The sequence below is a fragment of the Psammomys obesus genome, unplaced genomic scaffold (assembly GCF_907164565.1).
Source record: "Psammomys obesus unplaced genomic scaffold, mPsaObe1.curated_primary_1811, whole genome shotgun sequence".
NCBI classification, from domain to species: Eukaryota; Metazoa; Chordata; class Mammalia; order Rodentia; family Muridae; genus Psammomys; species Psammomys obesus.
The window spans coordinates 1,867,651-1,881,062 of record NW_026596073.1 but is presented as its reverse complement, the minus strand read 5'-3'; the positions used below and the strand labels follow the sequence as shown (position 1 = coordinate 1,881,062).

Sequence of the window (13,412 nt, the reverse complement as noted above, 5' to 3'; positions counted from 1 at the left end):
CCTGACCCAGCTGTCATTTAGTAACAAGTTTTTCAGTTTCCATGTGTGTGTAGGCTTTTTGCTATTTCTGTTGTTGTTGAAGTCCAGCTTTATTCCATGGTGATCAGACAGGATACAAGGGATTATTTTAGTCTTCTTGTATCTGTTGAGGCTTGCTTTGTGACCAACTATATGGTCTATTTTGGAGAAGGTTCCATGAGGTGCTGAGAAGAAGGTAAATTCTTCTGTGTTTGGGTGTAAAGTTCTGTAAATGTCTGTGAGGTCCATTTGATTCATGACCTCTGTCAGAGATATTGTTTCTTTTTTTAATTTCTGTTTTGTTGACCTGTCCTTTGTTGAGAGTGGGGTGTTGAAGTCTCCCACATTAATGTGTGGGGATCTATATGTGGTTTAAATTTTATCAATGTTTCTTTTACAAATGTGGGTGCTCTTGTATTTGGGGCATAGATGTTCAGGATTGTGATGTCTTCCTGGTGGAATTTTCCCTTGATGAGCATGAAGTGTCCTTCCTCATCTCTTTTTATTAATTTTGGTTGAAAGTCTATTTTATCAGATATTAGAATGGCTACTCCTGCTTGTTTCTTGGCAAACCTAAGTTTTTTAAATGAACCCAGGCGCATCTCTACGTTCATCATTGTACCCCACTTCTCAGTCTAGAGCTGACACCGTGGAATGCCTCCATTCTTCTTTTCCTTTCGGTGAAATCTCTTCTAAAGTCAGTAAAAGGGTCAGGGATCAATAGTTTTGACGTTTGGAGAGAGAAGGACCACTTTGGAAATTTGCAAAAAAGTATGAACTGTTTTTCCCCTAGGGAAATGATAAGTATGTGACCTGATAATTAATTATTCCACATCTTGTGCCTACAACATCACATTTTACTCTGTAAATATATGTAATTATAATTTGTGAGTTACAAGTACAGATATCACAGTATGCTAAAGAATTCTGAGACTGCAGAGTCAGGCGTTCATCCATGAAACAGCACTGACTGAGGAACTGATTCTAGAGAGGACAGGCTAAGTGTGAGTGAGGATAAAAAGGGGTCCAGTAAAGTGAAGATCTAGGTATTCAAGGTTAAATGATGTTCTCTGAAATGAAGGGTTTCATACAAGTTGGTCTTTTCTGTTCAACCATTCCTAGAATATTCTTAATTTTTTAACTAGTGGCATTACCTAGACCAAAGCAAACAAGGACGAACTAAGATTTTTAATTCCGTCTTTGCATTTTATAAAACAAATGACCTTGAAATCAATCTTTCCCTTTTTAGAAACTTTGTTTCATTTGATGTCTATTCATTCATCACAATGTTGATTTTTTTTTTTTTTAGAAGAAATTCTGCAGCTGGACCACATACTTTGAACACATTGATGGATAGCCTATTTAATCTCCATTGGTCTACTTCTTTCTTCTAATATCTCTTCTGTTGTCACCCTGTGTAGTGTGAACATATGTGTGTGTGCTTGTGTGTATGTGCATGCATGTCTGTGTGTGTAGATGGTTTAAAGCATCCATGTAAAATCTAGGATCCATAAATGAAAAACAAAATGTATGTGAAGATCTACTGTTACATCCACTTTCCAACAGATGACATGATTTCATCTTGTGGCTGAGTAAAACTCCTCCGTGTGTGTGTGTGTGTGTGTGTGTGTGTGTGTGTGTGTGCGCGCACACCTCATAGTTTCCTTATCTATTCATCTGTTGGTGGAAAGCTGAGCTGATTGTATAATTTGGCTATTGTGAATAGTGCTGCAGTAAGCATGAATGTGCAAGTATCTCTGTGCATGTTGACTTGGAGTCCTCCGGGCACATACTCAAAAGGAGTATAGTTGAGGGTGGGATTGGGAGGGAATGAGGAGTGGGATATAGCTGGGATACAGAGTTAATAAACTGTAACTAATAATAAAAATAAAAAATAAAAAGGAGTACAGTTGCATCGCATGCAAGATCTAACTTTAAGTATTTCTGAGGAACATTCCTAGCTATCTTCACTGTGCCTTGACCAGTTTGTGTCCCCTTTGGTGTCTATAGAGGTTTCCGTTTGTCCTCCTCACCACCATTATTTTTGTCATATGCTTTCATGACAACAGACATTCTGGCTGGGATGAGAGGGAATTCCAGTGAAATTTTAATTTGCATTTTATTTTCCATTTAATTATTTAAATTTTTATTAATTACAGTTTATTCACTTTGTATCCCCCCTGAACCTCCTTCCGTCCTCCCCTTCCAATCCCACCTTCCCTCTTCCCCACCAGTGTCCCTCTCCATCAGGACTGGCTGCATTGTCTTCCTCTGTGGCCTGGTAAGGCTGCTCCCCCCTCGGGGGAGTTGATCAAAGAGCAGGCCAATCAGTTCATGTCAGAGACAGTCCCTGTCTCCATTACTATGGAGGCCACTTGGCTAATGAACTGCCATAGTCTACCCCTGTGCAGGGGTTCCAGGCCATCTCCATGAGTGATTATGGCTAAAGATGTTGTGTATTTTTTCTATTTGTATTTCATCGTTTGAAAATTGTCTCTTAATTTTATTAGCACTTTCATTGTCCATATCATGTGGTTTTCAGTATATATTTTCTGTTCTTTCTGTACTCTAGCCTACTTTTCTGCCATACGTAAACCTAGCCAAAATGTTTCCCATTCTATCAGATATCTCTACTTTGATTTCTTTGCTGTGAAGAAGCTTTTACATTTTGTGTAATCTAATTTTTAAGTTCTTGGTATTAATTCTTGAGCTACTTGAATCCTTTTCAGAAATTCCATGCCTCGGCCTACAGCTTAGTTTCAGGTCCTATGTTTTGGTAATGGATCCATTTTACTTTTTTACAAGGTGAGAGAGGGGGCTCTAGTTTTATTCTTCTGCATGCAAATATTCAGCTTCTGCAGAACTGTTTGTTAAATAATGATCTTTCCTCCAATGTGTGTTTTTGACAATTTTGTAAAAATATAGGTAACTTTCATAGTGTGGATTTAATTCTGTTTCTCTGCTACGGTGATATGCTTATCTGTTTGTATTGATACTATTGTTTTTCTTTCTATGACTGTCATATAACTTGTTTTAGGTCCAGCATAATTCTTTTTGTTTAGAGTTGCATTTCAATTCATAGTATTTTGTGTTTTTATATTAAATTTAGTATTGCTTTTTCTATTTTATGGAGAATAACACTGGAATTTTATGGGGATTACATGGAATCTACAGATTGGTTTTGGTGACATAACAATTTTTATTACATTAATTCTGTTGACACATGAGCATAGGAATTTTTACAAATTCTAGAATCTTCTTCAATTTCTTCAGTTCTTTAAAAATTTACATTGTAGAATTTCTTTATTTTCCTGGTTAGGTTTATTACAAGGCATCTTATTATTTTTTAAAGATGTTATACATGACGTTATTTTCATTTGATTCTTGGAATTTAAAAACTCTCCTTGATTTTTTCACTGATCCACTCATCACCAACTACTGTCGTTTAGTCTCTACAAGTTTATGCATGTTCTATGGCTAGTTTTGTTCATCATTTTCTAGCTTTATTCTTCTGCCATCACATGAATCCAAGAAATTATTTAAAACATTCTTTCATTTGTTGAGAATTTTTTGTGTCCTAAAATGTTTTCTAGAAATATTTTAAGTAAGAAATTTCTATGGGCTAGTGTAAAGAATACATACTCTATAATGTTCTGGAATATGATTGATATTTGCCAAATTCATTGCTATATCGCATAACTAAACTTTGATTTTTCTTTGTTGATGATTTGTCTGGATTACCTGTCTATTTGTGAGAATGGGATATTGTAATCTCCCACTGCTCCTATGCTGGGACAATCTATATCTTTAAATACAGTAGTGTTCAATGCATATATGTTTCTAATTGTATAATATGAATTGACTTTCTTTATTTCTTTTGACTACTTTCTTTTTTTAAAATTTATTTATTTATTACAGCTTATTCACTTTGTATCCCAGCTGTAGCCCCCTCCCTCGTCCCTCCCAAGCTTACCCTCCCTCCCTTTTCTTCTCTTATGGCCCTCCCCAGTTCAGTAATAGGGGAGGTCTTCCTCCCCTTCCATCTGCGCCTAGTCTATCAGGTCTCATCAAGACTGGCTGCATTATCTTCCTCTGTGGCCTGGTAAGGCTGCACCCCCCCCCCCCGAGGGGGAGGTGATCAAAGAGCAGGCCAATCATTTCATGTCAGAGACAGTCCCTGTTCCCATTACTAAGGAACCCTCTTGGACACTGAGCTGCCATGGGCTATATCTGTGCAGGGGTTCTAGTTTAGATCCATGAATGGTACTTGATTGGAGAATCAGTCTTAGAAGACACCTGTGCCCAGATATTTTTGTTCTGTTGCTCTTTTTGTGGAGCTCCTGGCCCCTCTAGATCTTTCTATCTCCCCCTTCTTTCCTTAGATTCCCTGCACTCTGCCCAAAGTTTGGCTATGAGTCTCAGCATCTTCTTTGATAACCTGCTAGGTAGAGTCTTTTGACTACTTTTAGTTTGGAATCTATTTTGTTGGATATTGGTATTTCTGTAGCTGCTTGCTTTCTAGTTACATTTGCTTGGAATATTTTTCATTTTTTTTCTTTCTGAGTCTATGTGTTTCGCTTTTCCCGCGAGAAACATTTCTTGTAGGTAAAAAATTGATATGTCTAGTCTTAAAATCAACCCTCTTAGTGCATGAATATTGATTAGAGAAATAAAGCCACAGTAGTCAGAGTTACTATTGAGGGATATATGAATCCCTGTAGTTGTTTCTGTAATGCTGGCACATTCTTAATCTGCATTGATTTTATTTCTTTTTTTTTATTCTTTATTGATTACACTTTATTCACTTTGTATCCCCCCTGTGGTTCCCTCCCTCCTCCTGTCCCAATCCCTTCCTTCCTCCACCCTCTGCATGCATGCCCCTGTCCAAGACCACTGATAGGGGAGGTCTTCTTTTCCTTCCTTCTGATCCTAGTCAATCAGGTCTCATCAGGAGTGGCTGCCTTGTCTTCTTCTATGGCCTGGTAATGCTGTTTCCCCCTAAGGGGGAGGTAATTAAAAAGCAGGCCAATCAGTTTATGTCAGAGATAGTCCCTGTTCCTATTACAGTGGAACCCACTTGGATACTGAACTGCCATGGGCTACATCTGTGCAGGGGTCTTAGGTTATCTCCATGCATAGTCCTTGGTTGGAATATTAGTCTTAGCAAAGACCCTTGTGCTCAGATTTTTTGGTTCTGTTGCTCTCCTTGTGGAGTTCCTGTCCTCTCAAGATCTTACTGTTTCCCACTTCTTTCCTAAGATTCCCTGCACTCTGCCCAAAGATTTCCCAAAAGTCTCAGCTCTGCAGGGCAGAGCCTTTCAGAGGTCCTCTGTGTCAGGCTCCTGACTTGTTCCCTCTTTTCTCCTTCTTCTGATGTTCATCCTCTTTGCCTTTCTGGATAGAAATTGAGCATTTTAGCAAGAGTTCTCCCTCTTGATTAGTTTCTTTAGGTGCACAGATTTTGGTAGGTTTATCCTATATTATATGTCTATATGAGTGAGCATATACCGTGTGTATCTTTCTGCTTCTGGGATAGCTCACTCAGGATGATCTTTTCCAGATCCCACCATTTACCTGCAAATTTCATGATTTCCTTGTTTTTCATTGCTGAGTAATATTCCATTGTGTAGATATATCACAATTTGTGCATCCATTCCTCCACTGAGGGGCATCTGGGTTGTTTCCAGCTTCTGGCTATTACAAATAAGGCTGCTACAAACATGGTTGAGCAAATGTCCTTATTGTGTACTTGAGACTCTTTTGGGTCATCAGAACAAAACAACAGCCTACAGATTGGGAAAGGATCTTCACCAACCCTATATATGACAGAGGACTAATATCCAGTATATATAAAGAACTAAAAAAGTTAAACAGCAAAAAAATCAAGTAATCCAATTAAAAAAATGGAGTACAGAGCTAAACAGAGAATTCTCAATAGAGAAATATTGAATGGCAGAGAAACACTTAAAGAAATGCTCAACCTCATTAGTCATCAGGGAAATGCAAATCAAAACGACCCTTAAGATTTCACCTTACTTCCATCAGAATGGCTAAGATCAAAAACTCAAGAGACAACACATGCTGGAGAGATTGTGGAGAAAGGGGAACCCTCCTCCACTGCTGGTGGGAATGTAAACTTGTACAACCACTCTGGAAAGCAATGTGGCGCTTTCTTGGACAACTAGGAATAGTGCTTCCTCAAGATCCAGCTATACCACTCCTAGGCATATACCCAAAGAGTCTCAAGCACAGAATAAGGACATTTGCTCAACCATGTTTGTAGCAGCTTTATTTGTAATAGCCAGAAGCTGGAAACAGCCCAGATGCCCCTCAGTGGAGGAATGGATGCTCAAATTGTGGTATAACTACACAATGGAATATTACTCAGCAATAAACAAACAAACAAACAAACAAACAAACAAAAACAAGGAAATCATGGTTTTATTTCTTATCCTACTGTTGCTTATTTTTTCTCATGGCCTGAATGGATGTCTTTATTTTCCTCTTCAGCCTATAAAATTCCTTTACCTATTTTCTTTAGTGATAAATTTGTGGTCGTAGATTACTTCAGTTTGTGTTCATCATAGAAAGTTTTCTACTCATTGTGAATCATGTCTTTTCTTGACAGTTTAATATGACTTGGAAATGTGGTGTCTCAAGACATTTGTCACTAAGGGTATGGATTGAAACAAAATAAGCAAAGTGAAACTATTAATCACGAGAAAAAAATAGAGAAAAGTTAAATAAAGAGGGAACAATCAAGGCAAATAAGGAATTTAGGGCTTGTTCATCCAAGACAGAATAAAAAGAAAAAGAGGGAAGCAATGTGGTCAGACAACCTAAAACAATCTCAGCACTTGAGGCTGAGGTAGGGAGACTTCTAATTCTAGGACAATTTTTGTTCCTTGGGAAAATCTATTCAGACACAAAAGGAAAGTAATAGGACAATACAAATCAAAGCTGGTCCACAAAGTTGAAATTGGGTATTAAATAAATTAAAAATTAAACGTGAAGGAAAGGACTTGTTCAGGGCTGTAACGTCTTCGCATGAGCATGGGTGCCCGGTGCTCTTGTACAATCCTTTATTTGGTTCAGGCCTGTGCATGTGTTGTGCATTCTAGTCTATGTCTCAGCTCGGATTTCTTCTTCCTCCAAAATGCATGATTCCAACTTTTCCGTGGTAGTCTGCAGGCTAGAGGTCAGCATGTAGTTCTGTATCGCTTGCAGTGAGATTCCAGAGCGGATTGTGATGGGAGGGAAAACTGGCCCTAAAGTCACTCAGTGCTGGTGGGGTCTTTTAAAAAAATTGGATTCTTCAGCAATAAAGTCTTATGACACTAGACTTGGAGAAACTGAGCTAAGCTGATCCGAAAGCTTCTTCCCAGAAGTTTTGCTTTTATAGTATGGAAGGTGCTATGCAAGTTGCCAAGGAAGAAAATAAATCAATAACTACCCCCCCCCTCGCTGTGATGATTACGGACCACAACAATGACCAGCATAATAGGCATCCCCAAATGTGCAGTAGTGGCATGTGTGTCTTGGTGGTAACCAACAGCTGTCTAACTGGACTCATGCCCACCCAATGGGAGGAAAATCATGCCCGGGACTGTAAATCTAGCCAACTGCCTATGGCTAGTGAGTCAGTAGAATCTAGAGGAGAACCCACTACTGACACTTTCTTAAAATAGGACAATTTTAACTGCATTATCAATATGTGCTCTTATACCCATCAATAAGTGTAGCATTTCCCCCTCACTAAAGAAGCTTATTGCAACAGACAGAAACCATTACAGAAAACTAAAATTAATCAAAATGTAGAGAATACTGGACCATGGGGTGCCCATTTCCAAATGATACATCTACAACACAATTGCTGTACTCAGGGATCAGGGAACATTATGGAAGAGAGGAAGGACCAGTTGAAAGAGCCAAAGGGCCAACTTGTGTGCTGGAGACTGTATTTTATATATGACAGGGAAACTGCCTCCACAGTATCTCAATAATTTTATTGTCAAAACAAGACCTGAATAATGATACTACCAGTTAACATGCCAACACACACACACACACACACACACACACACACACACACACACACACATACACACACACACACACCAATAATAATAATTATGTAAAAGGGCAGTACATTTGAGAGAGAAGGAGAGAGAGAAAAAGAGAGAGTTGAGGAGGTGTAGGAGTCATTGGCAAGATGATAGAGAGGGGGAAACAATGTAAATACAAAATGCATATATGAAATTTTCAAAAGTGAAACCAAGGAAATCCTCTTAGATTGGAAATACTGACAACCAGGTGGAAGTAAGTTACTGAAGCAGAAAGACCGTGGAAGTGTTACTTCAGTTTCTCATGACATCCTTGATGGTGTATTTAGGTCAGCGTCATCCCAGAAATGCCACATCACCATGAGCACATCACCATGGCAGTGACTTCCAAGGAAAGTTGGTGAGATGGCAAATAAAGGCGCACACTGTGGTCCTGGTACTCTCTCAACGGCTATGGTGTCACCTCAATGGGGTAAACTTAAGTCCCATGTCTCTCAGAGCACTCAGACCCAGCTACAGGAAAGCCAGGCAGGGCACTGGCTTTGGTGGTGTCCTTTATAATAGTTGGGCATCCCCTCTTTATTCTTTCTCCAATGACTCCTGAACCACCTCAACTCTCAAATTTACTGCCTTTTTACATAATTATTATTGTTCTACCCCTCTCTCTCTCTCTCCATGTTGGCATGGCAACTGGTAGTACCATTATTCAGGTCTTGTTTAGACAATCAAATTATTGAGATACTATGAATACCAGGATGACTAGTCCTGGCCTAGCCAGTTTGCAGCAGGATAGTGTCACTGCTTAAAGGGAGGCATATGCCATTGCATAAGGTCCTTATTGTTTGAGAAGGCGGCTGTAGGATGAACACTGATGTATAAACACATGTCAAGAAGTGATTCATTTGAATATTGTGCCCGCTGTACACAGGGCATTTGTGTGTGGCGGGGGTGGAATATTTAGCACACATACTGGAACAGGTGCACACGCAAATCTGACAGCAAGCCTCCCTCCCCCGGATACTGTAATAAGTGCATCTGATTACAAGGCCCGTTCTGTGAACTGTTGACAGTCCAAGCTTTAGAACTCAGTGTGTGCACACCTGTGTGTCTTACCTAGCGGCTGTCACCTGCCAGAGCTCTGCACCATCCCCATCAGGGCCATGTGATGTGTAGGTTTCCCACACTGCTGGAACTGGAGTGTGTCAGGGGAAGACAGAACCGTAACCCATTACTACATGGTGAGAGTGCAGGGACCTCACCATGAGCACTTGCACCATGATGCTAAGTGAGTGGATATGACAGGGTGTGAGCTCTCAAAACACGAGTGTAGCGATCACAGCCCCACTACGTGGCTGCCTCGCTGACAAGGTGGCCCATGTCTGTATCAGCAGGTTGTGATGTTGGGTCTAGAAATAACATTAGTGTTTAGAACATTTTCTTCCAGAAAGCCAACTGTATTAAGCGATAAAATTTTCTACTTGTCAGTAAAGATCAGTTTCAAATGTTGTGGGAGTTAGATAAGACATCATGAAGTTTGAAAGCGTGCCCACAAATAAATCCCACAGTTTTGCCTGCTAGCACATGGCACAATTTTTCTTCTACTTCAGTTCTTCTTTGGAGGCAGTAAGCAGTCCAAAGAATTCCCTAAAGTAAAGGAAAATATATACCATCTAAAAATGAAAATAGGTAAAAATCTCTTTAAGTGACTTACTGTATTAGTGTTATATACTGATAAAGAGAGCTATAATGTAGATCTATAAGGTAAAGTAGAGCCACTGTAATGAAATGGACCTAAAAAGGATTGCTACAACAAAGTTAAAAATATATTAAGAGTAATTATTTAAAGACTGTGGTATTTCAATAGAATGTTTTCTCATTTTTAGTTAAAATTAATTTTTATTTTTGCTTTAGAAGTATGACCTTTTTATGTTTTAATGTAAGCCATTAGAAATCTTGTTTGTCCTTAAATTTGTTAATAAAAAATAAGTAAAATTTATATGTAGTATACATTTGTGCCAATAAAATGCTCTTGACATATTTCAGAGTACAGACGATTCTGATATATCGGTGATCTCCCAGAACAAGAAATGCTTTGACAATGATATTGTTTGTTCTAAAAGTGTTTTAATATCAGTTGGGGACACTGAAATCTACCTCAATGATGCTCCTTACAAACAGGTTAGTGAACTCTGTCTTTTATGATAACCTTAGCTTGTACTAATGATACAGAGAACACACTAGAAATGTCTTAGATAACTCTGTTTATATATAGTTAGATCTAGATTTTGTTGTTGTTTTGTGTGGTTTTGGCAAACCGTAAACCACCTTGCATTTTCTGCTTATACTATTTGTCATCATATTTCAGTCATTTCTACTATTTTTCCTTCCCATTGATCAACATTCTTGGCTTTGGCAAACACCGTCTGCCATGTGAGTTTCTATGGTAATCTTTAATCCGTCTCCTGACACCCTGCCTAAGGCCTCACCTTTATTCCCTCCGGCCCCCTGCAGCAGCAGTTGCTTTCTCCGTACAGGAATCTGGCTTCTTCTGCCTGTTCTGCTTCAATTGTTTTAGGTGTTTTTTCATCGCCCACGAGGTTCTTGGCAATTTGGCTGCTGCCCGCCTGTCCTGCCTCAGCTCTTGTGGCTCTTTTTCAAGCTCATGTCCCAAAAGTTGAATCTTTCTCTGGTTGTTTACATATTCTAGGCGCTTTTTACTCTCAACTGCACCTTTAAAAAAGTAACTTATGAATGAATCTTTTTATTTAACAGATTCTGGGCAGTATGTTTTATCTCCTTCAGGAAAGGTCTCAGGATGCTCTCAGAGACCCTGTTCCATCACCATCAGTCAAATTCCTGGTGTGTTTATTTGTCTTCCCTGTGTGTCCATGAGCAACACGTGAAAGAAGTTCATTGTGTCTTTCCTTTATTTTTTTTTATACTGGGAGATCGTCCGATCAGAAGTTTGAATCAATTTTATTCACTCATCTACTTATTTACTAATTCAGCCACAGTGTCCACAGTATATGGAAACTGGTGGCCAATTCTTAAGCTGTAATAGTGAAGAGATCCTGCTTTCCTTTAATTAACATACTACAGTGAAGATTTGTTAAGAAACATAAGATTGGGCAGTGTGATGTGCTGTGCTGGAGTCTGCTTAGGCTCCGACAAGAGCTCCTCAGAACAACCACTAGAGCAACCCTAAGCTTTCAAGGACGTTGGAGCATCTATTTGGAGTCAGTGAGAACAATGTAGCACCATCTCCTGTCACCTACTTTGCACTTTAGCAAAGTTTATTGAACCACTCGGGCTTCAGCTTTTCCTGAGCGTGATTACAAACCCCCTTTTTCAGTCCATGTAGATTGTAGTGAAAATATGGAATAATAAGTCTTAAGAACCAATCCCCTCTTTCTTTCAGCTTCTTTATTTTTCATCTGGAGACATAACCTGACAAGAGATGAATTAGCTAGACGAAGAGGGAGAAAGATAGCATTTCAGTGAAATGGTTATACTCAGAAGCAGAATTGGAAGCTAACATGTTATGGTTGACGGCAACAATTGGCTTAGATTGAAACGAAGTCCGTGGGGTGGTAGAGCAGGAGCGTGGCAGAGATTCTGGAAGGTACAACGCTAGCAAACTAGAATGTGGCAGGCATGGGAGCAAAAGTGCCTGACCAGGGTTCTAGGCTCACACTGGAAGGAAGCTCATGGATGGGACAAGTCAGGTGAGCTTCATTTCAAAGGCAGTGGGTTTGGGTTTTCAAAGTGTCTGATCTGACAATGGTCTTTCATATTTCAAAAAGAATTCTCAGAACACCATTTTCCTAACTGAAACACATTTTCATGCAAGTCATCTGAAACATTCCTTCTAAGGGCACCTTTCTGTGTTTCTGCCTCAGACACTGGAATGGCTAAGGGTGAAATGACATGGCAGGTCAAGAGAAAACATGAGCCCTTTCTGCTAAAAAGAGAAATAATTTTCTGTTTTAAACAAAGGTGGCAGCATACAACTTTAATCTCAGCACTAGGGAGGCCGAGGCAGGTGGATTTCTGTGAGTTCAAGGCCAGCCTGGTTTACAGAGTGAGGCCATGACAGCCGGGGCTCTGTTACACTCAGAAACCCTGTCTTAAAAAAACAGAAACAAACAAACAAACAAACAAACAAACAAACCAAACAAAACGAAAGACTGCACTTTTTCATTTGTGTACTCTGTTTAGCCCCTGGATTACTTTCTGGTATTTCCTGGTACTTCGGTTTTCAGTATCCCCCAAATTCTTGTACTGCAGTCTGAGAACCTCCATTCTGGGACACATCTTGTATCTCAGGGGGGAACACTGAGAGATCCGCACAGCCCTCAAATGACCAAACTGCTTTGACAGTCACACCGACATCTTTTAAAAAAATAACTACAGATGTTTGGCCTAGCCCTCAGTTAGATACTCATTTATAGGTGAATGTCTGTCTATGATCAAGGGTGCTTTTTCAAAAGGGGACAAATTGGTAAATGCTCATATAAAGAAACTTTGGCACATTTCTGAAGTGGTAATTGCAGCTCTGTGTAACTCCCAGCCTCCAATTTTCGCCTGTACACAGGCGTTGATGAATCTTCTTTATTTAGATTGGGAGGAATGAAGATTAAGAAAAGCCACAGGAATAGTTTGATCCCAACAAGTTCCCAGCTAAAATGCCTTTCTGGGAGATAAGTGAAAATATAGTAAGTGCTACTTACTTCATAACTAATGGGTTTCTCATCCAGGGAAATGAATAAACAACTCCCTGTTCTTTATATAAATGCACAATTATATTTCGATCTAACATGCAAATTAAAAATCTTTTATAAATTCACCTATGCTGTACTCTGAAATGTTTTAATTATCTCAATTTCTGACTTATTTTTTTCTAACATCATTTAGTCATTTAGTTATTGTTTGAAGTGCTATCCTTCCAAAGCACAGGTTTCTATTTTGGACAGTTCATTACGGAGGAAGCATTAGCTGATTATCTGAAGAGAAAGGAGTGCAGTCACTTATTTAGATTAGAATGGTTGTTCTTGCTGCAAGCCGCCCTACCTAATGAAACAAGCGTTCTGTATCTAATGGCAAAGTGAAAAGGTGTGCTTGTGATTCAGAGCAAGTGATTTAAAACCAGACCGCTGGGATGAGAAGACATGATAACAAGTGTGGCAACAAAAAACTAATGGAAAGTACAATATATAGTTGGTGTCATGACAGAGTGATTTAGGGGCATAGCAGGTTATACCAATTATGGGGCCTTAACCAAAAGGAAATGTAGGGTCCTTGGGCAAAAAGTCTGTTTTCCCCCCTTTTGTC

General features: G+C 39.3%; 1 protein-coding gene across 1 annotated transcript in view; it reads left to right on the top strand.

The window, feature by feature from the left end:
* The window catches only part of Otogl (otogelin like), a 163,489-nt gene that overhangs the window by 83,037 nt on the left and 67,040 nt on the right, over positions 1 to 13,412 (top strand). Inside the window, exon 26 of the mRNA XM_055626081.1 lies at positions 10,125 to 10,259. Coding sequence (XP_055482056.1) covers positions 10,125 to 10,259 — 135 coding nt within the window. The remainder of the gene's footprint in view (positions 1 to 10,124; positions 10,260 to 13,412) is intronic.